This window comes from Eulemur rufifrons, chromosome 2 (genome assembly GCF_041146395.1).
Source record: "Eulemur rufifrons isolate Redbay chromosome 2, OSU_ERuf_1, whole genome shotgun sequence".
Lineage (NCBI taxonomy): Eukaryota > Metazoa > Chordata > Mammalia > Primates > Lemuridae > Eulemur > Eulemur rufifrons.
Window position 1 is genome coordinate 35,802,285 of NC_090984.1, and position 24,759 is coordinate 35,827,043.

The 24,759-nt window shown below is 37.7% G+C and overlaps 1 protein-coding gene across 2 annotated transcripts in view; it reads right to left on the bottom strand.

Annotated features, from left to right (window-relative positions):
* MINDY2 (MINDY lysine 48 deubiquitinase 2) overlaps positions 1-24,759 on the bottom strand; it is a 61,796-nt gene that overhangs the window by 31,357 nt on the left and 5,680 nt on the right. For both annotated transcript variants that reach the window (XM_069483433.1, XM_069483423.1), the window contains exons 2-3: positions 16,311-16,368; positions 3,233-3,297 (exon numbers count right to left, since the gene is read on the bottom strand). In XM_069483433.1, the coding sequence (XP_069339534.1) occupies positions 3,233-3,297; positions 16,311-16,368 (123 nt within the window). The remainder of the gene's footprint in view (positions 1-3,232; positions 3,298-16,310; positions 16,369-24,759) is intronic.

The window sequence follows — 24,759 nt, forward strand, 5'->3', positions numbered from 1 at the left end:
GTAGAATGGTGGTTTACAGGGAGCTGGTGGTAGTGGAAAATGAGGAGGTGTTGTTTGATAGGTATAGTGTGTTTCAGTTTTACAAGATGAGAAAGTTCTAGAGATCTGATACACAACACTGTGAGTGTAGTTAGCACTACTGAACTGTACACCTAAAAATGTGTAAGAGGATAAATTTTATATTATGCATTTTTACTACAGTTAAAAAAAAGATAGAATGCCTTAACAAAAACTGGTTTTCAATTTTAAAAAGAAAGAGAAACTTAAGAAATACCAACTAATTGCAACTACGTAAACTTATATGGATCCTGATTCTAACAAACACTGAAAGAAAATCAGGGAAATCTGAACAATGACTTAATATGAAATTAAGAAATTAATATTAATGTTTTAGATATAATGATGGTATAATTGTTTAATAAAAATAGATTCTTATTTTTAAAAGAAAAAAAAGATAGAAATGAGTTATCAAGCCATGAAAACACATAGAGGAAACTTAAATGCATATTACTAAAAGAAAAAAGCTAATCTGAAACGGCTACATACTATATAATTCCAAATAATATTCTGGAAAAGGCAAACCCTTAGAGATAGTAAAAGGTCAGTTGTTAGGGGGGAGGGTGGGAAGGAATGAACAGGCAGAGCACAGAGGATTTTTAGGATAGTGACACTATTCTGTATGATACCATAATGGTGGCTACGTGTCACTATACATTTGTCAAAACCCCTGGAATATACAACACCAAGAGTGAGTAAATTACAGACTTTAGGTGATAATGAAGTGTCACTGTAGTTTTATCAATATAACTAATATACCACTCTAGCATGGGATGTTGATAGTGGGGGAGGCTATGCATGTGGGGTGAGAAGATACAGCAGGTATATAGAAATTTTCTATACTTTTCAAACTCAATTTTGCAGTGAATGCACGGAACCTAAAACTGAGGGAGGGAGGGAGGAAGGCAGGCAGGCCTCTTTGAAAATGACACTTGAATAAAGACCAAAGTGAGCATTGACTCTTGGGAAGCTCTGCAGAAAAAAGCATTCCAGATGTAGACACTAGTGCAAAAACCCTGATGCAGAAATGAATTTATTACTGTGTCATGGAACAACAAAGAGTCAAGCATGGCTAGGACAAAATAAATGAAGTGGAAAGTTGCAGGAGATGCAATGTAAGAGACAGGCAGAGGCTGGATCACAAAGACTTGTTAGCCAAATTAAGGAGTCATTCTGCCCATATCAGTTTTCTCAATAAATGTGGTTATATAGGTTTGTAATGAAGACTATTTTAAAAAATGGTTTTTTTGGTAAACATTTTAACACATTAAATGTGGCCATGCTTATAGAGGATATATTTGGTAGAATAAAAACCAATACATAAAATTTAATAAAATTTTACCGAATCCCGACTGCTAATCACACACTGCTAGATACTAAAAATATAAAATAGGAATAGTAGACTGTAGTCTACTAGAGGGGCTTATAATAAAAAGAGTGACTTTAAAATAAAGCCTCTTATTAAGGGCCTTCTTTGAAATTTGAAAAAGACAAATTTAGGTCATAAAAACAAAGTTCTGTTTTACCAAATAACTTATAAAATTCCATTTAAGAAATTGTACAGATTGCAAACAGGAATTATTTAAATGTTTTAAAGTCATGAATGATGCATTTATAATAGGATAACATTCTTATACTACATACAGTCTTTGACTTTTTGTCAGTTTCCTCCTTCCTAATATATATATTCCCCGAAAACAATACATTTTTCTCAACCCCTCCACCAAAAGTTGAACCCTTAAAAACAATCAGCTTGCATTTTTTTCCCTTCAGTGTTTTAGAACTTTTCCTAAAGCCACTTTTCCCAGATGATTCTGGGAAAATAGTAACAACAGTGAGCAATCTAAGAGTTATAGTTCTACTACCACCAATTTTCTTCTATTTTTGTTAAATTCTTGGTTGTCAATCACCCAACTTCCTTTAGGGATAGTATTTTTTTTTTTTTTTAAGAGACAAGAGGCCGGGCGCGGTGGCTCACGCCTGTAATCCTAGCACTCTGGGAGGCCGAGGTGGGCGGATCCTTTGAGCTCAGGAGTTCGAGACCAGCCTGAGCAAGAGCGAGACCCCATCTCTACTAAAAATAGAAAGAAATTATATGGACAGCTAAAAATATATATAGAAAAAATTAGCCGGGCATGGTGGCACATGCCTGTAGTCCCAGCTACTCGGGAGGCTGAGACAGGGGATCGCTTGAGCTCAGGAGTTTGAGGTTGCTGTGAGCTAGGCTGACGCCACGGCACTCACTCTAGCCTGGGCAACAGAGTGAGACTCTGTCTCAAAAAAAAAAAAAAAAAAAAAAAAAGAAATTAGCCAAACAACTAAAAATAGGAAAAAAAAATTAGCCGGGCATGGTGGCACGTGCCTGTAGTCCCAGCTACCCGGGAGGCTGAGGCCAGGACGATCGCTTCAGCCCAGGAGTTTGAGGTTGCTGTGAGCTAGGCTGACGCCATGGCACTCTAGCCCAGTCAAGAGAGTGAGACTCTCTCTCAAAAAAAAAAAAAAAAAAAGTTGCTTTGAAAGTAAATGTGAAGGTTCCAATGATCTCTAATTCTTCCTGGGCTGATACTTTCTCCTGCCCTAAGAAGCTACTTCCTTCTTGCCTTCTATTGTCAAGCAAAGGAAGAATACTGAAGACAATGAAGCTCTGCTTGCTTACTTCCAGCTCCAATAATTTTGAGCCTAATGACGCCTCTATATTGCAGAACAGGGTCTCTAAAGAACATGCCAAGAAATGTGAACATATTGAAACTATAAAATAGCAGCATTTGTACTAATGATATACCCTAGACATCATTTGCTCAATTTTCTCCTAAACATAACTGAAAAATATAAATAAAATGAGGAAAGAGGAATCCATGATAAATTCACTTGAAAGTGAATTTTTCAAGAAAAATATCAGGTTACCATTCTAAACAGATCTATAGAATGATAATCTGGCTATGAACTAAAAGTTGTTTCTACATTTTTAAAGGGTATAAAAAAAGAAAACAAAGAATATGGAACAGAGACTGACCACGTGTGGCCTGCAAAGCCTAAAATATTTATTATCTAATCCTTTATTTAAAAAAAGCTTGCCAGCTACTGATAGAGACCTATATATACACACACACATATGTATATATGTATTCATAACTTTAAAATTATATATTTTAATATAACAAAAATTATTTATTACCTGTTCATAATTTAAACGTTGAATTTCTGAAATTTCTTTTGGCTTCGCATCAAGCATGTAATCTCCTGTAAAAAGAAATTGTGAAACTGTCGTTTAAAAATATTACTTTTTTTCTGATTACAAAGTAATAGATTTTAATTATAAATTTTTAAACATTGTAGCAGTAGGTAACATATAAAGGTAACTCCCCCAATTCTACCCAGAGAAAATCAACATTCACTGTTTGCTATCACCTCACATATTTTTTCAATGTATACACTATAATGCTTTTTTTTTTTTTAAGGCCATTTGGTTCTTTCTTTTTTTTTATTATTATTTTTTCTTATTTCAGCATATTGTGGGGGTACTATAATGCTTTTGAATTTTCTTTTTTCATCTATTTGAGCTTTTTTTTTTTTTTTTTTTTTGAGACAAAGTCTCACCCTATCATCCTGGGTAGAGTGCAGTGGTGTCATCACAGCTGACTGCAACCTCAAACTCCTGGGCTCAGGCGATCCTCCTGCCTCAGCCTCCTGAATAGTTAGGATTACAGGTGTGCACTAGCACACCCGGCAAATTTTCTTCTATTTTTGGTACAGACAGGGTCTCACTCTTGCTCAGGCTGGTCTTGAACTTTTGATCTCAAGTGATCCTACCACCTTGGCCTCCCAGAGTGCTAGGATTACAGGTGTGAGCCATCGTGCCTGAACACTTGAGCATCTTCGCATGTTACTACGTATAAAGCTCCCAAAGGTTGTACCAAACTTCATTGCTGTCAACATCATAACTATTTCCCTACTACCTCACCAACAATGGGTATGATCAGTCTTCTACATGTTTGCAACTCTGAGAAGTAAACAAAAAGTTTTTTACATTTAAAAAACCAACATTTTAATATATGAATTTTTATTTGGTACCACCTCTTTTTTTCTTTTTTAATTTTTATTTTCGTAGAAACAGGGTCTCATTCTGTTGCCCAGGCTGGAGTGCAGTGGCCCAATCATAGCTCACTGTAACCTCTAACTTCTGGGCTCAAGTGATCCTCCTGCCTCAGCCTCCTGAGTAGCTGGAACTGCAGGCACATGCCACCACACCTGGCTAATTTTTAAACTTTTTCTTATAGAGACAGGGTCTCACTATGTTGCCCAGGCTGGTCTCAAACTCCAGGCCTCAACTGATCCTCCCACCTTAGCTTCCCAAAGCACCGGGATTACAGGCGTGAGTCACACAGCACCCAACCTGGTATCACCTTTTTAATATACATATAACCTTTTTGTATATGTGGTAACTTTTAAATATGTGGCTGCTTTTAAAAATATGGAGTACTATTTTAATATATGCAGTACCTTTTTATCTATGCATTGACTTTTAAATTATGTATTAACTGTAAATATTTTTTTCTTTTTACTACCTGGTGATATATTTATCATCTTTTCTTATTGAACTATAAAAGCCCTTTTTCAATGAGGGGAATTAGCACATTTCCTGTTATATATGTGGTAAATATTTTTTTCCCATATTGGCTTCTGACTTTATGGTGGGGAGGGGTTTGTCTATTTTTTGCTGTACAGAAATATTTAATTTTAATGTACAGCTTCTAGTACAGCTTTTGGATTAGATGTTATATTTAGAAAGATCTTCACCACTTAAGAGTATACAAATATTCACATATGCTTTCTTCATATAATTTTATGTTTGTCTTTTTTAATGTTAAAACTTTCATTTATCTGGAATTTATCTTGATATAAACAGTGAGATATGGAACCAGCTTCTCAGCTAACTTCTCAAATTGCTAACATGTTGATGAAACTGCTTTAATATAACCTTTATTTTCTAATTCAAAATCAAATTCTAAAGACTCTATCAAGCATTCTCTTAAGCTTTCCAACTCTGGTAACAAAAGAATTCCTATGAACATGAATATATTATTAGTGGTTTTTTGTTTTTTTCCTTTGGAGACACCCTGGCTATAGTACAGGAGCATCATCATAGCTCACTGCAACCTCAAATTCCTGAGCTCAAGAGATCCTCCTGCCTCAACCTCCCAAATAGCTGGGACTACAGGTGTGAGCTACCACACCTGGCTAATTTTTTCTATTTTTAGTAGTGACAGGGTCTCCCTTTTGCTCAGGCTGGTCTGGAACTGCTGGCCTCAAGCAATCCTCCAACTTTGGCCTCCCAAAGTGCTGGGATTATAGGTATAAGCCACCACACATGGCTGATATGTTAAGGTTTGACACAGCATTTAACTGAAAACTACGCTTTATTTTGAGTAAATGTTATATTTTGTTTAGCCAAATAATTGGGAATGTAAGTGCTATACTTGAATTCTATATTTCATTTAAGTTTCATATTTATTCTGATAAAAGACTTATATGCTTTCCAGACTACCACTTTAGTTGGGTCAGGATGTAGAACATTATATAATACAATAGTAAATGAACCTGGACATGCTACTATAGACTACAGCTTAGATTAAGAGCAGAATGATTATTGGGAAAGACTCAGATAAGCAACCCCTCTTTTCCTGAGGCTAGAAATGTCTCTGGGTAAGAGAAGATAGCCTGGCTAAGGTAAGCAGCCTTTAAGATGGACCTCAACAATCTTTACCCTTCTGATATTCTCATGCCTTTGTATAATCCCCATCCCTTGAGTGTCGATTGGATTGATTGACTCACATCTAATGAATAAAATATGACAGAAGTAACGAGATGTCAATTCCAAAATTGGAATACAAAACTGTGGCTTTTGCCATGGTCTTCTCTCAGCTGGTAACTCTCAGCTAGCTGCCACATTCTGAACTGTCTTATGGAGAAGCCCACGTGGCAAGGAACTGAAAGAATCTTCCAGCTATCAGCCATTGCAAGGAACTGAGGACTTCCAGTCCAACAACCCATGGGGAACTGAATTCTGACAACAACCATGTGAATGAACTTGGAAGTAGATCCACCCAAGTTGAGCCTTCTGATGAGACTGCAGACCCAGTTGACACCCTGACTGCAATCTCATGAGAGATTTTGAGCCAGGGCCACCTAGCTAAGCCACACACCCAGATTCCTGACCTACATACACTGTGAGATAATAAATGTTTATTGTTTTAAGCCATGACATTTTGGGGTGATTTGTTATATGCATTAGATAGCTAACATATAAAGGTAGAACCAGATACATTTTTATGAGAGTCTGTAATAGAAGAATCAGATATTTTTAAGTGGCTGAGTTTGAGTTTCTAAGGAAGCATCTTTCAGTTATAGGCATAAAATAAATCATCTTCTAAAAGTGACATTTTGTCTAGCTATTCTAATCATCATACCTGTAATTGGTCAATAATACTACTTTAATCAAAAAGTACTTATTGAGAATCTTCTATATGCTTAGCAATGAGTTAAAATAAATATTAGAGCCAGGAGCAGTGGCGCATGCCAGTAGTCCCAGCTATTGGAGAGGCTGAGGCAGGAGAATTGCTTGAGCCTGGGAGTTTGAGTCCAGCCTGGGCAATATAGCAAGACCCCATCTCCAAAAAAAAAAAAAATATTAGGACATGAATATTGCTCTTAAAAAACCAATAATTGGGCTTGGTAAAGAACATATGGGAAACAGAGAATATGATAATGATAAAGTATAATACATAATAGTATAAATAGGTACTAAGTGCCTTATGTACCAAATGATTTTGAAAAGAGATATTGATAAAGCCTATTGGGCTTAGAAATATCCTTTGGAGGGGGTAGTATCTAAACTGGATTCAGAAAAATGAGAACTTGGAAAGGCAATGGGAGAAAAAGCATTTTTTGAGGGGAAGAGTGATAGAGAAAGCATATATAAGAAAGACCATGTCATGGATAGCCTTTAAAAAGATTTATATACAAAATTTATATTACAAAGTGGTAGGAAATATGGCTGAATGAGTAAACTTGATCAGATAAAAGAAAATTCTAAATAATATGCTGGTAAGTTTGATAAGATCTTATAAAAGATCATAGAGATCTTTAGTTTTTTGTTTTTTTTGTTTTATCTTAGAAACAGAGTCTCATTCTGTAACCTGGCCTAGAATACAGTGGCACCATCATAGTTCACTACCACCTCCAACTCCTGGGCTTGAGCGATCCTCCAACCTCAGCCTCCAGAGTAGCTGGGACTACAGGCTCATGTCACTATGCCCAGCTGATTTTTTTTTTTTTTTTCCCGAGACAGAGCCTCGCTCTGCTTCCTAGGCTGGAGTGTCATGGCATCAGCCTCAGACTTCTGGGCTCAAGTAATCCTCCTGTCTCAGCCTCCTGAGTAGCTGGAACTATAGATGTGCACCACCATGTCCAGCTAATTTTTTCTATTTTTAGTAGAGATGGGGTCTCGCTGTTGCTCAGGCTGGTCTTGAACGCCTAACCTCAAGCAATCCTCCCGCCTCAGCCTCCTAGAATGCTAGGATTACAGGTGTGAGCCACCGCACCCGGCCCCAGCTGATTTTTAAATTTTTGTAGAGATGGGGTTTCGCAATGTTGCCTAGGCTGATCTCAAACTCCTGGCCTCAACGATCCTTCCACCTTAGCCTCCTAAAAGTGCTGGAATTACAGGCTTGAGCCACCGAGCTTGGCCTATGTTTTTAAGTAGAGGAGTGAAATTATACTTTAAGAAGAGTACACTGGTATGTAGGCTAATTTGGAGGGTAAAGGAATCAGTTTGCAGTAAATCAGGTTGTAAAGTATCAGTAAAAAGAGAGAGAAAAGAATTTCACCTATAATCCTAGCACTCTGGGAGGCCGAGGCAGGAGGATCGCTCAAGGTCAGGAGTTTGAGACCAGCCTGAGCAAAAGTGAGACCCCCATCTCTACTAAAAAAATAGAAAGAAATTATATGGACAACTAAAAAAATATATAGAAAAAAATCAGCCAAGCATGCTGGCGCATGCCTGTAGTCCCAGCTACTCGGGAGACTCAGGCAGGAGAACTGCTTGAGCCCAGGAGTTTGAGGTTGCTGTGAGCTAGGCTGACTCCACAGTACTCTAGCCTGGGCAACAGAGTGAGACTCTGTCTCAACAAACAAAACAAAACAAAAAAATTCCCATGCCCTTGAGGTACCTCAGCTAGGTATTAGGAAAGCAATTAATAGTTTCTCTTACAATCCTTCTAGTAGTGTTTGCTTATTAACTCAAAAGCATCTCTGGTTTCTCCAGAGAACTGGAGTAATCTCAAGAGGAGAAAACCCAAATAGCTTAGAAAATTAAACAATTTGTTCTGACAGGATTGGCTCTGAATAAAGTTCACTTTTGGTGAGGCAATGTCTTCAGAATCTCTTTGCTCACATCACTCTTGCTCACTTCTTTCCCACCTCCTATTTGGTATGTATTTCATGCTGTCCCTTGCCAGCAGAGTCTTCTCACCCCTGACTTCCAAACCTCTTTAGCTATCCCAGTCTAGATCTTTCTCCCTCAATTTTTTTCCCTATTAAGATTCTTTATCCTATGTTCTGTTTCCTCAGGGCTTTGCTAGCTAAGAGTTACATAAATTTAATATGCCAAGATATGGTAATAATTATTTCTTATATTACTCTTTCCAAGAAAAATACCAGGTTGATGTTTTCCTGGTAGCCACATTTCATGACTACATTGTTGACACCTCCAAATAACTTGCCCATAGCACATGCTCAGTAAACATTTACTGGATTTTAAAAAAAGGAAGAAGAAAAAAAGAAAAAGATAAGCAGAGGAAATTTCAAATACTATATCAAAAATACTTTGGGGTGTTAGAGGGGGAAGAGGGATCAACTTTTGAGTATATGAGCTTTTCAGCATTCTTTAAATCATGTAAGAAGGTGCCCAGATGGAGACTGCACATTTGACCTCTCTGAGCTTTGGTTTCTTCATCTATAAAACAGAGAGGCATTACGATTTTGTGATGCTTTTATTTTGTCCCAACGTCACCATTCTGTACTATTAGTACCTCTGCACTTACGGGTCTGGTCGTCAGTTTTCTGCCACCACAACTGTATTCCTCATTCATAGGACTCATGGCAAAAGAGCTCATTTTGTCTGAGAAGGTATACAGACAGAGGCAAGTAGCGTGGTGGTAATAATGAGCAGGGAGGAGGTTAGATAAACGGCATCAACTTGTGAAGAGTACAAAGAGCAAAGCCAGAATGAAAACAGAAGCTATGGAGTGGCTACAGTTTAGAAACACCGTCCAATAGAAATATAATGTAAGAACAAATGTGAGTCCTTATGTAATTTAAAATTTTCTAGTACTCACATTAAAGAAAGCAAAAATAGGTGAAATTTTATTAATAATAATATATTTTATTTAACCTAGTATATTAAAATTATTTCAACATACAATATTTTAAAATTACTGATATTTTTAACTAAATCTTTGAAATCCAGTATATAGTTTGCATTTACAGATCATCTCAATTCTCATTTCACACTGGCCACAATTTCAAGTACTCAATAGCCACATGTGTCTGTCTAATGGCTACTATGTTGCTCAATGCAGGTTTAGGTAATTTATGGTCATGATCTGAGAACAAAGAAAGTGGGTCAGAGAGTGGATGGATATGGAGGAGCTGGATAGGAAACTGGGCTCAGAAATACATGTCCTCATTACTTAAATTATTTATATTAGGCACTCAAATATCTGTTGAATCAACACCATATCTAGACTACTTTTACTATTTCCTAACTAGTTTCAACCAGACCATCTTAAAAAATACATTTAGGGTAATCACTCTGTGATTCTCCCCACGGGCATGGTAAATAAATCTCTTATTAATATGCCTTTAAAAATATACACATATTTAACATCTTATTACCCCACTTAAGAAATTAAACTAGATTAAGCATCCTACTGAAGTCCATTCAAACTGCCTGGCTCCCAAGAGTCTTTAGTCACAAACCACCTAAGCCAATCTCTATTCCTACAACTATACAACATACAGACTCACCAAGTATAGTCAAAACAAACTCATTCACTGTTCCTTCTTCAACAGGCCTTACACATTTCCTCCTCTAGTCTGAGCTTAAAATAGTTTCCATCTAGTCCTGCAACCACCTTTCTCTTGGCTTTGCTCTCCCACTCTCTCCCGGCTCTTCTATCTTACTGGCCACTTCTTCCCTTATTTCCCTGTCTTCTACTTCAAGGATTTTATCAAGGGCCACGTTGACTCCAAGGGAGCAAAACTGATTCTTGGGTGAGGGAGCAAAACAAAATCTTAAATATTATAATGGTTTGTGGCTTTCAAAGGGCCGTAATACATACAGAGAAACACAGTATATCTGCAGTATTAAAATGTCCTGAAATGGACAGGCATGGTGGCCCATGCCTGTAATCCCAGCACCTTAGGAGGCCAGGGTGGGAGGATGACTTGAGCCCAGGAGTTCAAGACCAGCCTTGGCCACATAGTGAGACTTCGTCTCCATAAAAAATTTGAAAATTAGCTGGGTGTGGTGGTGCATGCCTGTAGTCCTAGCTACTCAGGAGGCTGAGGTGAGATAATTGCTTGAGCCCAGAAATTTGAGGTTATGGTGAGCTATGATGGTGCCACTGTACTTTAGCCTGGGCAACAGAGACCCATCTTAAAAAAAAAAAAAGAAGAAGAAGAAGAAGAAGGAGGAGGAGGAGGAGGAGGAAAAGAAATAAATGTCCTGGAATGGGCAATTTGAACAAAAACGTCTACAAAGGCTCCACAGAGGGACAAAAACGAAAAGAAAACCGAAACATTGCTCTACCCAATCTTTGCATGCTGGGAAACTTCAGGGGACAATCCTGAGGACCCTCTTCTCTTCAGTTTTTATACTTTTTTTTTTTTTGAGACAAAGTCTTGCTTTGTTGCCCAGGCTAGAGTGCATCATTATAGCTCACTGCAATTTCAAACTCCTGGGCTTGAGCAATCCTCCTGCATCAGCACACCACCATGCTGGGCTAATTTTTCTATTTTTAGTACAGACTGGGTCTCGCTGTTGCTCAGGCTGCTCTCAAACTCCTGACCTCAAGCGATGCTCCTGCCTCGGCATCCCAAAGTGCTAGGATTACAGGTGTGAGCCACTGCACCTGGCCTATTCTCTCTCTCTCTCTCTCTCTCTCTCTCTCAATGATCTCATCAATCTCCACAGATTTAAATGCCATTTTTATACTGATGACTCCTAAATTCTTCTTTTTTTTTTTTTGAGACAGAGTCTCACTTTGTTGCCCAGGCTAGAGTGAGTGCCGTGGCGTCAGCCTAGCTCACAGCAACCTCAAACTCCTGGGCTCAAGCGATCCTCCTGCCTCAGCCTCCCGAGTAGCTGGGACTACAGGCATGCGCCACTATGCCCGGCTAATTTTTCTATATATATATTTTTAGTTGTCCATATAATTTCTTTCTATTTTTAGTAGAGACGGGGTCTCGCTCTTGCTCAGGCTGGTCTCGAACTCCTGACCTTGAGCGATCCACCCGCCTCGGCCTCCCAGAGTGCTAGGATTACAGGCGTGAGCCACCGCGCCCGGCCTGACTCCTAAATTCTTATCCCGAATATCAGTGTCCTCTGGAACTCATGGCCTGTCATTAGCAAAATTCCCTAGGTATTCAACTACTTTTCTCTGAATGTTCTCTTCACTTAACTAAATGAAATTCGGCTTTGCCTTTATGACACTACAGCCCTTTCAAGTGAGAGCTCTTTTCTCTCCTATACTTCTTTCACCAGGGAGCCTAGAAGTAGAACAGGTACTTAGTTGTTCCTTATTGTCATTCACTCTCCCCCTCAACACTAAAACTCAGTTTTAAAACTCACACCATCAGATACCACTACCCATTATCCACCTATCTTGTTGTAGTCATCTACTGACTTCCAGGCCAATTCTCCTTATTCTTAGTTTACTCTCTCTCTCCAACACAAATCCCACAACAATTTTTGGTAATTTTAATATTCACAGAGATGACCCTTCCAATACCCTGCCCTCTCTGCTTCTTGACCTCTTCTCCAACAAAAATCATATACTCTTATTCAGAAACTCATTTCAGAAACTTATTTCAGAAACTAATTTCCAGTGGGGTGCAGTGGCTCATGTCTGTAATCCCAACACTTTGTAAGGCCAAGGCAGAAGGATTGCTTGAGGCCAAGAGTTCAAGATCAGCCTATAGTGAGACTCCGTCTCTACAAAAAGATAGAAAACATGAGCCAGGCTTGGTGGCACATGCCTGTAGTCCCAGCTACTCTTGAGGCTAGCGTGGAAGGATTGCTTGAGCCCAGGAGTTCAAGGTTACAGTGAATTATGATAGCACCATTGCATTCCAGCCTGGGCGACAGAGTGAGACCCTATCTCAAAACAAACAAACAAAAAGAAACTCATTCCCCATGGTAATGTGGCCTTGTCATTACCAGGCTCCAAAAATTCTTCAGCTCTATCAGGAATCAGGATCCATTCATCCCATCACATGTTTCTTCAACACATTTATATCCACATTTCCTCTTTATGCAGCTTAAAATCTATGGCCCACCATTATAATTACTATCCATACACACCTGTAATACCCTATCCAGATTCTTTCTTCAACATACTCACTAGGCAAAAACTCAGCTCTGGTTAAATCCTGCTCTCCCATAATTCAGGCTTGGACTTACGCAGCTGAATGTGATCAGAGAAATCATACCACCATACTGGCTGGTCTAACTTCAAAGGTAATGCCCCCAAATCATACTGCATCTTCTCAATCCATTCACTCTCTCATTCTTCTAGGTAAGTATTTTATACCTTCCCTCTTATCTTCAACAACTCCTCCCTCATCCTCATTCCCAGTTGATGAACTTGTTTCCTATTTCACTAAGAAAACAGAAGTACTCAAGACACTTTCTACAAGATACAACTACATCTACCTACCTACTTGCATTTATTAATACATTCTATCTTTTGTCCTATTGCTATAGATGAACCATCTGTAGTATCTAAGGCTAGTTTTTCTATTTGTCTAAAGTACTTTTTTCAATTCCTCCAATTATTTCTTCTTTTAAATAGCTTTATTGAGATATAATTCACACATAATATAATTCACCCATTTCATTTGTACAATTCAATTTTTTTCACTAACACTCTATCTATCTTAGTATATTCACAGGATTATGAAGTTATCATCATGATCTAATTTTAGAACATTTTTGTCCTACCTAAAGGAAAACCTGTACCCATTAGCAGTCAATCCCCATTTCCCTCCACCTCCTCCCCAGCCCTATAAAACCACTAATCTACTTTGTATCCCTATAAATTTGCTTTTTCTGGACATTTCATATAAATGGAATCATACAATATGTGGTCTTTTGTGAGTTGGCTTCTTTTCCTCAGCATACCGTTTTTAAGGTTCACCCTTGTAATAGCATAAATCAGTACTTCATTCCTTATGGCTGAATAATATTCCACTGTACAGATATACCACATTTGTTTATCTGCTCATCAGTTGATAGCCATTTGGGTTCTTTCCACTTTTTGGATATTATAATACTGCTATAAATATTTTTATACTAGTTTTTGTGTGGACATATGTTTTTACTTCTCTTGGGTAAATACTTTGGAGTGAAATTTCAGGGTCATATGGTAATTTTGTTTAACTTTTTAAGGAACTGCCAAACTGTTTCCCAAAGTGGCTGCATTATTTTATATTCCTACTGGCTATGTTTGAGGGTTTCCAATTTTTGCTTATCTCCAGTCAGATTTTTACCCCGTGCACTTGTCAAGGTTACCAATGACTTCTTTATGGCTAAATCAATGGCCAATTTTCAGTTTTCATCTTCTTTGACCTATTAGCAGCATTTGATTCAGCTAATCTCTCCCTCTTCCTTGAAACACTCCTTCATTTGGATTCTAGGAAATCATGGTCTCCTGTTTTTCTTCTATCTGGCTGAGCACACCTGTTCCTTCACCAGCTTCTAATCACTCACATATTCAGGACTAAGTTCACTGACCTTTTTCCTTCTCTATCTAATACTCATTCCCTTCATGATCTCACCCAGTCTAACTACCATTTATATATGTTGTCTGAAAATGTATATTTACAAACTAGACCTGTACTGTCAAATAAAGTAGCCAGTAGCAACATGTGGCTATAGAAATTTAAATTATATAAAATTAAAAATTCAGTCCCTTGGTCACATTAGCTACATTTTAAGAGCTCAAGGGCCACATGTGACTAGTGGCTACTAAATTGGACAGCATAGATACAGAACATTTCTATCATCACAGAAATTTCTACTGTGCAGTGCATATCTAGACCTCTCCTCCGAACTCTAGATTTATATATCCAATTGCTCTCCTGATATCTCCACTTGGATGTCAATAAACATCTCAAAACCAAAAATCATGATACTCTTCCCTAAGCCTGCTCCTTCCATTTTTTCCTATTTCAGTTGATGGTACCTCCATCCTTCCAGTTGTATATGACAAAAACCATGGGGTAACCATGTCTCTTAACTTGTTTTAAGCCACCATTATCTTTTGCTAGTTGTAATAACTTCCTAACTGGTCTCCCTGTTTCTGTCCTTACCCGCCTAAGGTCTATTTTCAACATAACAACTAGACAATTCTCGTGAAAGTCAAATTATGACAGTCTTCTGTCCAAAATTCTCTAATGGCTTCCGAGCTCACTCACAGCAAGTCACAGTCTATGTAACAACCTACAGAGCCCCATATAACTTGACTCTATTAACTCTCTAATCTCATCTCCTATTACTTCCCTTTAGGACACTCCTTGGCAGTTAGCTGGCTATTCCTCAAAAGCACCAAGCATATTTCAGCTTTCCCCATAAAACATAATTTAGGAATCACAAGTTTAAGAATTACTAAGCTAGATTAAAAGAGGGATAAAAAATCAAGTATATTTACAGATACATAGGTATTCAGAATAATCGATCCTTAATTATGAGGTCTCCATCCAGTGAATGGGGATTAAACTAATATGAATTACATAAAGAAAGGGATCTTCCAAAAGCTGTAATCCCAATTACCTCATTAAGTCTATATTTCACTAAAAACAGCTAGCTAGTTTTCTGGAAGGACGGAGACAAACTAATCAGTTGACAAGACTTTTTTAATAAAAATTTAATCACTAAAAAAATTGTAAGAATATAGATTAAAGGATGGGCATAGTGGCTCACATCTGTAATCTAACACTTTGGGAGACCAAGGCAGGAGAATTGCTTGAGGCCAGGAGTTTGAGACCAGGCTGAGTAAGAGTGAGACCCTGTCTCTGCCAAAAAATAGAAAAATTAGCTGAGTGGGCATGGTGGCACACCTCTGTAGTCCCAGCTACTTGGGAGGCTGAGGCAGGAGGATCACTTGAATCCAGGAGTTTGAGGTTGCAGTGACCTATGATGATGCCACTACACTCTAGCCTGGGTGATAGAATGAGATCCTGTCTCCAAAAAACAAAAAAAGAGACTATGGATTAAGATTTCTGATTTGGTAATAGTATAAATATATAAATTATTTGCCAAATTATAAAAGACCACAATGTGATGTTAAAATGTCCGCTCTCTAAATTCAACTCAATGTAGCCAGTCTAAAACTGTATTACTGGTCTGTTTTGAAAGAAGAAGCTTGTCTAAGAATGCAATTCAGTATATTACTTCCTTCATCAAGAAAATTTTGCTATGGAAAAAATTTCAGATGAATTAAACTGTGCTTACTAATGTAAATGCTTTACATCCTCATACATGCTCCTATCTCACTGCAGACTGACAACATTTCACAGATTAGCATAGGTCCATGAATTATGCTTTGGGTAGCAACGCTCTAAATCACCTCCTTTGTCTTTAATTAACTCTACCCAATATTTTTGAAATCCTTCTGCATGCAATGTCAGAGATTCTGTGCATCTCCCATTCTATAATTTATTGGAATATGTATCCTGTTTTCTAGATGTCACCCAATTTCCTTATTTATATTACAGAATTTTATTATTGGTCAGTAAGAAGACTATAACATTCAAGAACATACTGATAAAAAATTATTAATTAACAGATTCTATAATTTTAAAATAGATTACTTAATAGCACTTCAGAAAGGTGAGACTGGGTAACATATTAGCTTTGAAAACTTTGTTTTACTTTGAAAGAGACATACAATCATCCACTTTTCAACACTAACCTAAATATTCCATCAGCTGCTCAGCAGTTATGATTTCCATCATCGGTGGAAGTTTCACCTGAAAAACAAAGTATTATTTCTATAAAATCAAATGTTTTAGGTGACTAAAGTGTTTCCAGCAGGTGGGAAGACAAGTATTTATGTGTATATATCTACTATATATATGCACATTAACATTTACATTTATTGGAATCTTTATAATTAATCTTTGTAAAATATAGAAAAGCAATCCTATCACCATAAAATTTACGTGATTTTACAGGGCGATGTAAGGTCTTAAAGCGACTTTGAGAAATCTGTTTTCCATGCCAAATGCTATACCTTTCATCACCTGCCATAATTGTCATTAGGCACCTGCAACAGTGTTCTGCATGGTAGAAATGTGTTTAAAGGGCAAGAAAAGGCACTAATCATGTAACAGGTCACCCATGGAGCAGTTTTATTGAAGACAAGTTTGAACACAGCTCAGTATCCCATTACTTCAGTCTACTTTGGCTACTTTTATTGTTGAATGGCTAAAATGAATACAGTATTAAAGTATTAGCACACACTGAAGAACTTGTACTACATGATTCTATTTATAATGCAAAGTTTAAAAACAGACAAAATTAAACTATATTGTTTAGAGCTACACACTCAGGTGATAAAACTAAAAAGAAATGAATACTATAGAAATCAGGATTATGACTACCCCTCAGGGTAAAGGGAAGGACTTATAATTGGAGAGGGTCATATATAAGGGGTTTCTGTGGTGCTTGCAATGCTCTATATCTTCACCTGCTATGGTAGTTCCACTGTTTGCTTTATAACAACTTGTTAAACTGAACACCTGTGGGTTTTTTTTTTTTTTTGCAACAGAGTCTCGTTTTGTCGCCTGCACTAGAGTGTAGTGATATCATCATAAATCACTGCAACCTCAAACTGCTGGGCTCAGGCGATCCTCCTGCCTCAGCCTCCTGAGTAGCTGGGACTGCAGGTGCTTGTCACCACATCCTGTCTGATCATCTGTTTCATCTACTTTTTTGCATATAGTATATTTCAAAATAAAAAGGTTAAAAGTAAATAAATGCATTATAGTCATATTTAAGCTAAAAACCCCAGAAAATCCATTAAAACTTATCCAACTGCAACAACACATTAGTCTAACTTAATTTTTCAAATGAATTGTCAGATGAGTCACACAGATATTACTGTCAATAACTGTAAATATTTTAATTGACATTCACAAGCATACTCTGGTATATTCATAGAATCGAAGAAAAATAAATATTGTAGGAAGGAAATTCAAGGAAAATAATTAGTATATCAATAACAGAAGAATAATAATTGAAAATTCTTCAGGAATTATTTTCTGTTTAACCAAGGAAATCATTTAAATCATCAATTTCTCCAATAACTTCCCCAAGTGTTGAAGAAGATGCTCTAGGTGTTCGTGTTATCAAATGTGATAATGGCATGTCACAATTTTTTTGTTTTAATCAATGAGTAATTTATTTTTTATTTTTTATTTTTTTGAGACAGAATCTTGCTCTGTTGCCCAGGCTAGAGTGAGTGCCGTGGTGTCAGCCTAGCTCACAGCAACCTCAAACTCCTGGGCTCAAGCGATCCTCCTGCCTCAGCCTCCCGAGTAGCTGGGACTACAGGCATGTGCCACCATGCCCAGCTAATTTTTCTACACATATTTTTAGATGTCCATATAATTTCTTTCTATTTTTAGTAGAGACGGGGTCTCGCTCTTGCTCAGGCTGGTCTCGAACTCCTGACCTTGAGCGATCCTCCCATCTTGGCCTCCCAGAGTGCTAGGATTATAGGCGTGAGCCACCGCACCCGGCCTTCAATACCACTTTTGAAGGTCTGATATTTAAACCAGGGAAGTTTATATTGTAAAAACCAAACTTTTAGTTTCAGACTAACCTCAAAGTTTCATTTATACCCCAAAATGTTTCTTAAATTAAGACCTAGGCCAGGCACGGTAGCTCACGCCTGTAATCCTAGCACTCTGGGAGGCCGAGGCGGGAAGATCGCTCGAGGTCAGGAGTTCGAAACTAGCTTGAGCAAGAGTGAGACCCCATCTCTACTAAAAAAATAGAAAGAAATTAGCTGGACAACTAAAAACATATAGAAAAAATTAGCCGGGCATGGTGGTGCATGTCTGTAGTCCCAGCTACTCGGGAGGCTGAGGCAGAGGGATTGCTTAAACCCAGGAGTTTGAGGTTGCTGTGAGCTAGGCTGATGCCACAGCACTCTAGCCTGGGCAACAGAGCAAGACTCTGTCTCAAAAAAAAAAAAAAAAAAAAAAAGCCCATACATTCTATACTTCAACAGATTCACACAGAAATGTATTCACTACAAAATTTCACCAAATAGCTTATCCTCTCCTTTGGTTACTGTAGTCATCCTACTATAAAGGTGTCAAAATAAGAAACCAAGGCTCTAACAAGTATGTGACTTTGGGATATGCATTGTACAATCCTAGATATCTACAAACAGATGATTTTAGGGTTTAATCTTGACATTTTCAAATAGCAACTGCCTACCATGTCTTACTTCAAACATTTGAAATGGGAAATGGCAACCTCTATACTGATTTCAGAAGTGGGACAACAAGTACACAAACATTTTAACTCACTTATTCACAAGCATACTCAGTGGTATATTCATTTCCTGACTCTTAGCCAGTAAAATACTTTGGATATTTATTAAAACAAAAGAGTGTAATCGTGAGGAATTGCAGCAGGGTGGATATGGTGGCTCACTCCTGGTAATCCCAGCACTTTGGGAAGCTGAGGCCAGAGGACTGCTTAAGGCCAGGAATTCCAGACCAGCCTGGGCAACAAAAAATAAAAAAATAGAAAGAAATTAGCTGGAAAACTAAAAACATATAGAAAAAATTAGCGGGGCATGGTGGCGCATGCCTGTAGTCCCAGCTACTCGGGAGGCTGAGGCAGAAGGATTAGGTATGGTAGTACATGCCTGTAGTCCTAACTACTCTGGAGGCTGAGACAGGAGGATTGCCTAAGCCCAGGAGTTTGAGGCTGCACTGAGCTTGCCAGTGAGCTATGATTGTGCCACTGCACTCCAGCAGCCTGGGGAACAAAGTGAGACCTTGTCTCTTTTTAAAAAAAAAAAAAAAAAAAAAAAAAGTGAAGAAATGCCTACTTTACACTAATTCTTTGGAGCCTTCAATAGATCTCAATTATTTTTTTGGCCACAAAATTAAGATCTTCCTGAAAGTCTGCTTTCCTTTTTGATTTCCTCTACCACCATAGCCTCCAAATCGAGTGCTAAGGGTTTTGTTAATGACAAGATTTGTACTCCTTTGTCTTTTTAGATTTTATTAAAGAAGAAACAGGTTATGGGATAACTGGAAAAAATACAGAATTAACAATTGTGGCATTCTGTCTGAATCTCTAGATTTTAACTTTTATAATGAAAAAAGTAACAAATCAAGTATAACCTCTTTTAGTAATAATCTATAATATATTGTTCATAAATAAATAAGTACTGCATATACATAAGGATACTTGGAAGGTACTCTCTTGAGTAAACAGTCTTCCTAAAATTTGGGCAAAGCCTCTCAGCATATATTAACACATAGCTGCAAATTAACAGAAGTCAAATAAAATTAAGTTTTTATTATCTAGAAAAATAAATAATGTCCTATTATATAAATAAGATTTTATTGTGTTAACTAGATTTCCTGAGGAAATTATTAATATAAGCATAATAAGAATATTTAAATTAATAAAAGAAAATAGCTACTCTAACTCCAAATATTCCACTATAAGGTAAAACCTCATTAATTTCACTTAATTATTCTGTAATTCTTAATCATTTAAACAGTGAAGGTGAGCCAGGTATAGTGGCATGCATCTGTAGTCTCAGCTACTCAAGGAGGCTGAAGCAGGAGGATTGCTAGAGCCCAAGAGTTTGAGGCCAGCCTCGGCAATATAGTGAGACCCCACTTCTAAACAAAACAAAAAAAAGAGTATATTTGAGGAGAGACTCAAGCAAGGCCCAAAATAAAAACAACAAACCTTTCTGTTTAAAGTATTAATAAAATCTTATAACAGGAATGTAAAACATCCTAAAAGTGATAATGTTAACTAAGATTTTGATATTCTAAGGGGGAAGGTAAATACAGAGGACTTAGCAATAACTAAGAAATAAGGCTGGTCTGAAGGTAGTGAGTTATCTCGATTGTTCATAGTCAGTTACAGATTGAACTCTTTGTTCTACTCTTTTCCTCCCTTCTCACTACTGTACTTGACAAGTCTTTTTTTTTTCTTTTTTCTGGCTCACTCTGTTGCCCGGGCTAGATTGCCATGGCGTCAGCCTAGCTCACAGCAACCTCAAACTCCTGGGCTCTAGCGATCCTCCTTCTTCAGCCTCCCGAGTAACTGGGACTACAGGCATGCGCCACCATGCCCGGCTAATTTTTTTCTATATATTTTTGGCTGTCCAGCTAATTTCTTTCTGTTTTTTTAGTAGAGACAGGGTCTCACTCTTGCTCAGGCTGGTCTCGAACTCCTGACCTCAAGCAATCCTCCTGGCCTTGCCTTCCCAAAGTGCTGGGATAATAGGCATGAGCCACCATGCCCAGCTAACATCAATTTTTATAATGTAGATCCCATTGTCAGAGTCACACCAAGGCCTATTTAAAACTGTCAGAAACTGCAGATACAGTCACACATATTAAATTTTCAAGAATGTCCTATTTTATATGCACATCAAAGTGTTTTGGAGCATGAAGAATGTTGCTAGAGTGAGATTTACTAATACAAGATTTACTAGTAAAAGGCAGTATTTTCAGTTCAAAATTCATTACTTATATTTAAGAAACTCAGCAAACGTACCATGGTGAAAATTCTCCCTAAAGAAAAACTGACAGTGAAACTTTTACATTAATTGCTTGAAAGATGGCTAGGAATAGGGTAAGACAAGAGACCAGTTAAAAGGCTACTGAGGTAGTCCAGGTGAGAGATGAAGAAGGCCTAAACTAGGATAGTGGAAGTAGAGACCAAAGTTACTACTGAAAAAATCCAAGAATGTATTTAATAAACTGTGCTGGGAAAGGCAAGCTTATTCACCACAGAACTCAAGAAAGACTCTGAAATTAGAAGTGTCAGATACTTCAGAAGCCATGGGATAAAGTACAGGGGACTAAAAGTGGAAGGAGTCTATACAAAGAGCAAATGGCACCAGATCCCCTAGATTCAATCTAAGGAATCGTGAAGTATATTTCTGCTTCTCTGACTCAATCACTGGCTCTCCCACTCTGTTTTGTGCCAGACCTATCGTCCACTGTGCTTATTTGTATCTGGAACTTTATTTTCCCAATTAAGTATCCTGAGAGAGTGCTCAGATTCTGGAGTAGGTGATAATTTTATCTTGGGCAAGTTATTTCAACCTTATGCATCTCGATTTGCTACATATGTAAAATGGGAACAATATCTAAATAAAGATTTCATGATGTGGTTGAGAAAATTGAGAGAGAAAATACATAAAATGCACAGAAAATACTTAGCACAGTACCTGGACACAAAATAATTGAATACTTAGTATTACTATTCAAAAACCTAAGATTGCTGGTACTACCTGTGCCCAAATGTCCTTCACCTGGAACTCAACAAAGTTGAATGGGGAGTGGGAAAGTTTTTCATGTAAGGACTACTCATATCCAGGGGAGAGGAGAAAATTAATACATCTATCACTGATAAGAGGGTAACCACTCACTGGCAGTATTCCTCCTATCATCAGCCCTATCTACTTCATCTCACAAATCCAAAGATACAACATCAATTCTAATTCTTGGGAGAGACTGGGAATGAAAGCCTCAGAAATGTTACTTAAATCTTTTGTGTAAACAAAAATCCACTATTGTGTGAAGTTTTAATCTCTTCTTACAGGATCTATATTTAAAAACAGGGTGGGCAGAGGCTAAGATGGAACCTTTGGCTCACCATCTGTTTTTCTTTTATAAGTAAACACACATCGAAAACCTCAAAAGAGCTTTATGCTTAATTTAGGAAAAGAGAAAATTTGCATGATTACAATGTTCCTACAAGTCAGGGGAAAAAGCAAAACCTAGTGGGAAGCAAGAAGTGTCTGTGAAAAGGATATGAGAAAAGAAACGTCATCAAGGAGGGAGAGAGAAGCAGAGCAAAACCTCATCCCTGGCAAGTAGCTCATCTTCATGGTACCTCACTTTGCAGATGATAATTAGACAGAGGATATGTCCGTTTGAACTTTGAAATTTCTCTGAATGGCCTTTTACTCATTTTGCCATTGTGTTGCTCATCTTTTTCTTTCTAATTTATAAGGACTCTGTGTAAATTAAGAAATTAGCCCTTAGGGCCAGCCATGGTGGCTCATGCCTGTAATTCTAGCACTCTGGGAGTCCGAGGCAGGATTGCTTAAGGCCAGGAATTTGAGATCAATCTGAGTGAGAGTGAGACCCCATCTCTACAAAAAATAGAAAAATTAGCTGGGTGTGGTGGTACAGGCCTGTAGTCCCAGCTACTTGGGAGGCTGAGGCAGGAGGATTACGGGAGCCCAGGAGTTTGAGGTTTACAGTGAGCTACAATGACACCACTGCACTCTAGCCCAGGTGACAGAGCAAGACTCTGTCTCATAAAAAAAAAAAAAAAAAAGCTTAAAATCTTAAGGTACAGCAAATTGAAAATAAAAGACATTATTTAAAAAAAAAAAAAAGAAAAAAGAAATTAGCCCTCAGGCATATAATCTGGCAAATATTTCCCTCAGTTTCTATAGTGTAGGTTTTGATTTAGTTTATGGTTTTTTTTGGTGTGCGTGTGTGGGTATCTTTTTGTCTTTGTTTTTTTGGTGTGTGAGTATCTTTTTGTCTTTGTTGCTTTAATTTTAAGCTTTTTTATATTTTACAGACTCAAATGTATCAACCCTTATTTTATAGTTTCTAGGTTTGATGTTTGGAGAAACCAGCTTAATATAAAAAATCTTGTTTCAGTACTCTAATATTCAGTACCCTAACATTCCTCCCTTGACTTGGAACAGGAGATGGTCTCAGCTCCTACTAAGCAAAGAGAGAAAATGGAGAAAAGAATTCCCTATCTGAAAGGGTTAGGGAGGACAGGAGATGCAATCCAGCATCTTAAATTAGAACAGTGCATTCATTCTTCTACTAAAATGCTAATACCAACATAATGATTAAATATTATAATACTACACATCCTCTATCACAATGTATAGGTTATACATAAGTTTTTTGCATGTGTTGGACTCATAACCTACAACATTCTTTCAAAAAGAAAAGTATGGTAAAGTAGGAACTCCCTCTATTATTAAAGTAATACCTTTATAAACATAAAAATATTAAGGCAAGGCCAGGCACAATGGCTCACGCCTATAATCCTACCACTTTGGGAGGGCAAGAGGGAGGACTGCTTGAGGTCAGAAGTTCAAGACCAGCCTGAGCAAGAGTGACACTCCTTATATACAAAAAAAACAGAAAAATTAGCCCGGCACGGTGGTGTGAGCCTACAGTCTTAGCTACATGGAAGACTGAGGCAGGAGGATTGCTCAAGCCCAAGAGTTTGAGGTTGCAGCGAACTATGATGACGCCACTGCACTCTAGCCTAGGTGACAGAGTGAGAACCTGTCTCAAAAAAAAAAAAAAAAATTCAGGCAAAAATTCTTTTAAAAATGTTTTAAGCTGGACATGGTGGTGTGCACCTGTAGTCCCTGCTGCTACTCAGGAGGTAGAGGTGGGAGGACTGCTTGAGTCTAGGAGTTCAAGGTTACAGTGAGCTACAATGGGGCTAGTGCACTCCAGCTTGGGTAATAGAATGAGATCCTGTCTCTTACCAAAAAACAAAAAAAAGTTTTATAGCGCAAAATTTAAATCATACATAAAGTAGAAAAGTAAGTGGCAAGTACCCATCACTCAGCTTCAACATTTATAAGGCTAGTATCATCAGAAATTAAAATTAATATTTTATATACCTTCTGATTTGTTGATTTTTATAAACATACCTAATTAAATGGATCATAGCTCTCAAATATACCTATAAAGATAACATTATTTTTACAGCTAAACTAAGATTTTTTAAAACTATTAAAAATCAAATATACTCTAAAATAAAGAAGCAAAATGAAAATGTATTCTTTTTTTTTTTTTTTTTGAGGCAGAGTCCCGCTCTGTCACCCTGGCTAGAGTACCGTGGCATCAGCCTAGCTCACAGCAACCTCAAACTCCTGGGCTCAAGCAATCCTTCTGCCTCAGCCTCCCAAGTAGCTGGGACTACAGGCATGCGCCACCATGCCTGGCTAACTTTTTCTGTATATTTTTAGTTGTCCAGCTAATTCCTTTCTATTTTTTAGTAGAGACGGGGTCTTGCTCTTGCTCAGGCTGGTTTCGAACTCCTGAGCTCAAATGATCCGCCCGCCTCGGCTTCCCAGAGTGCTAGGA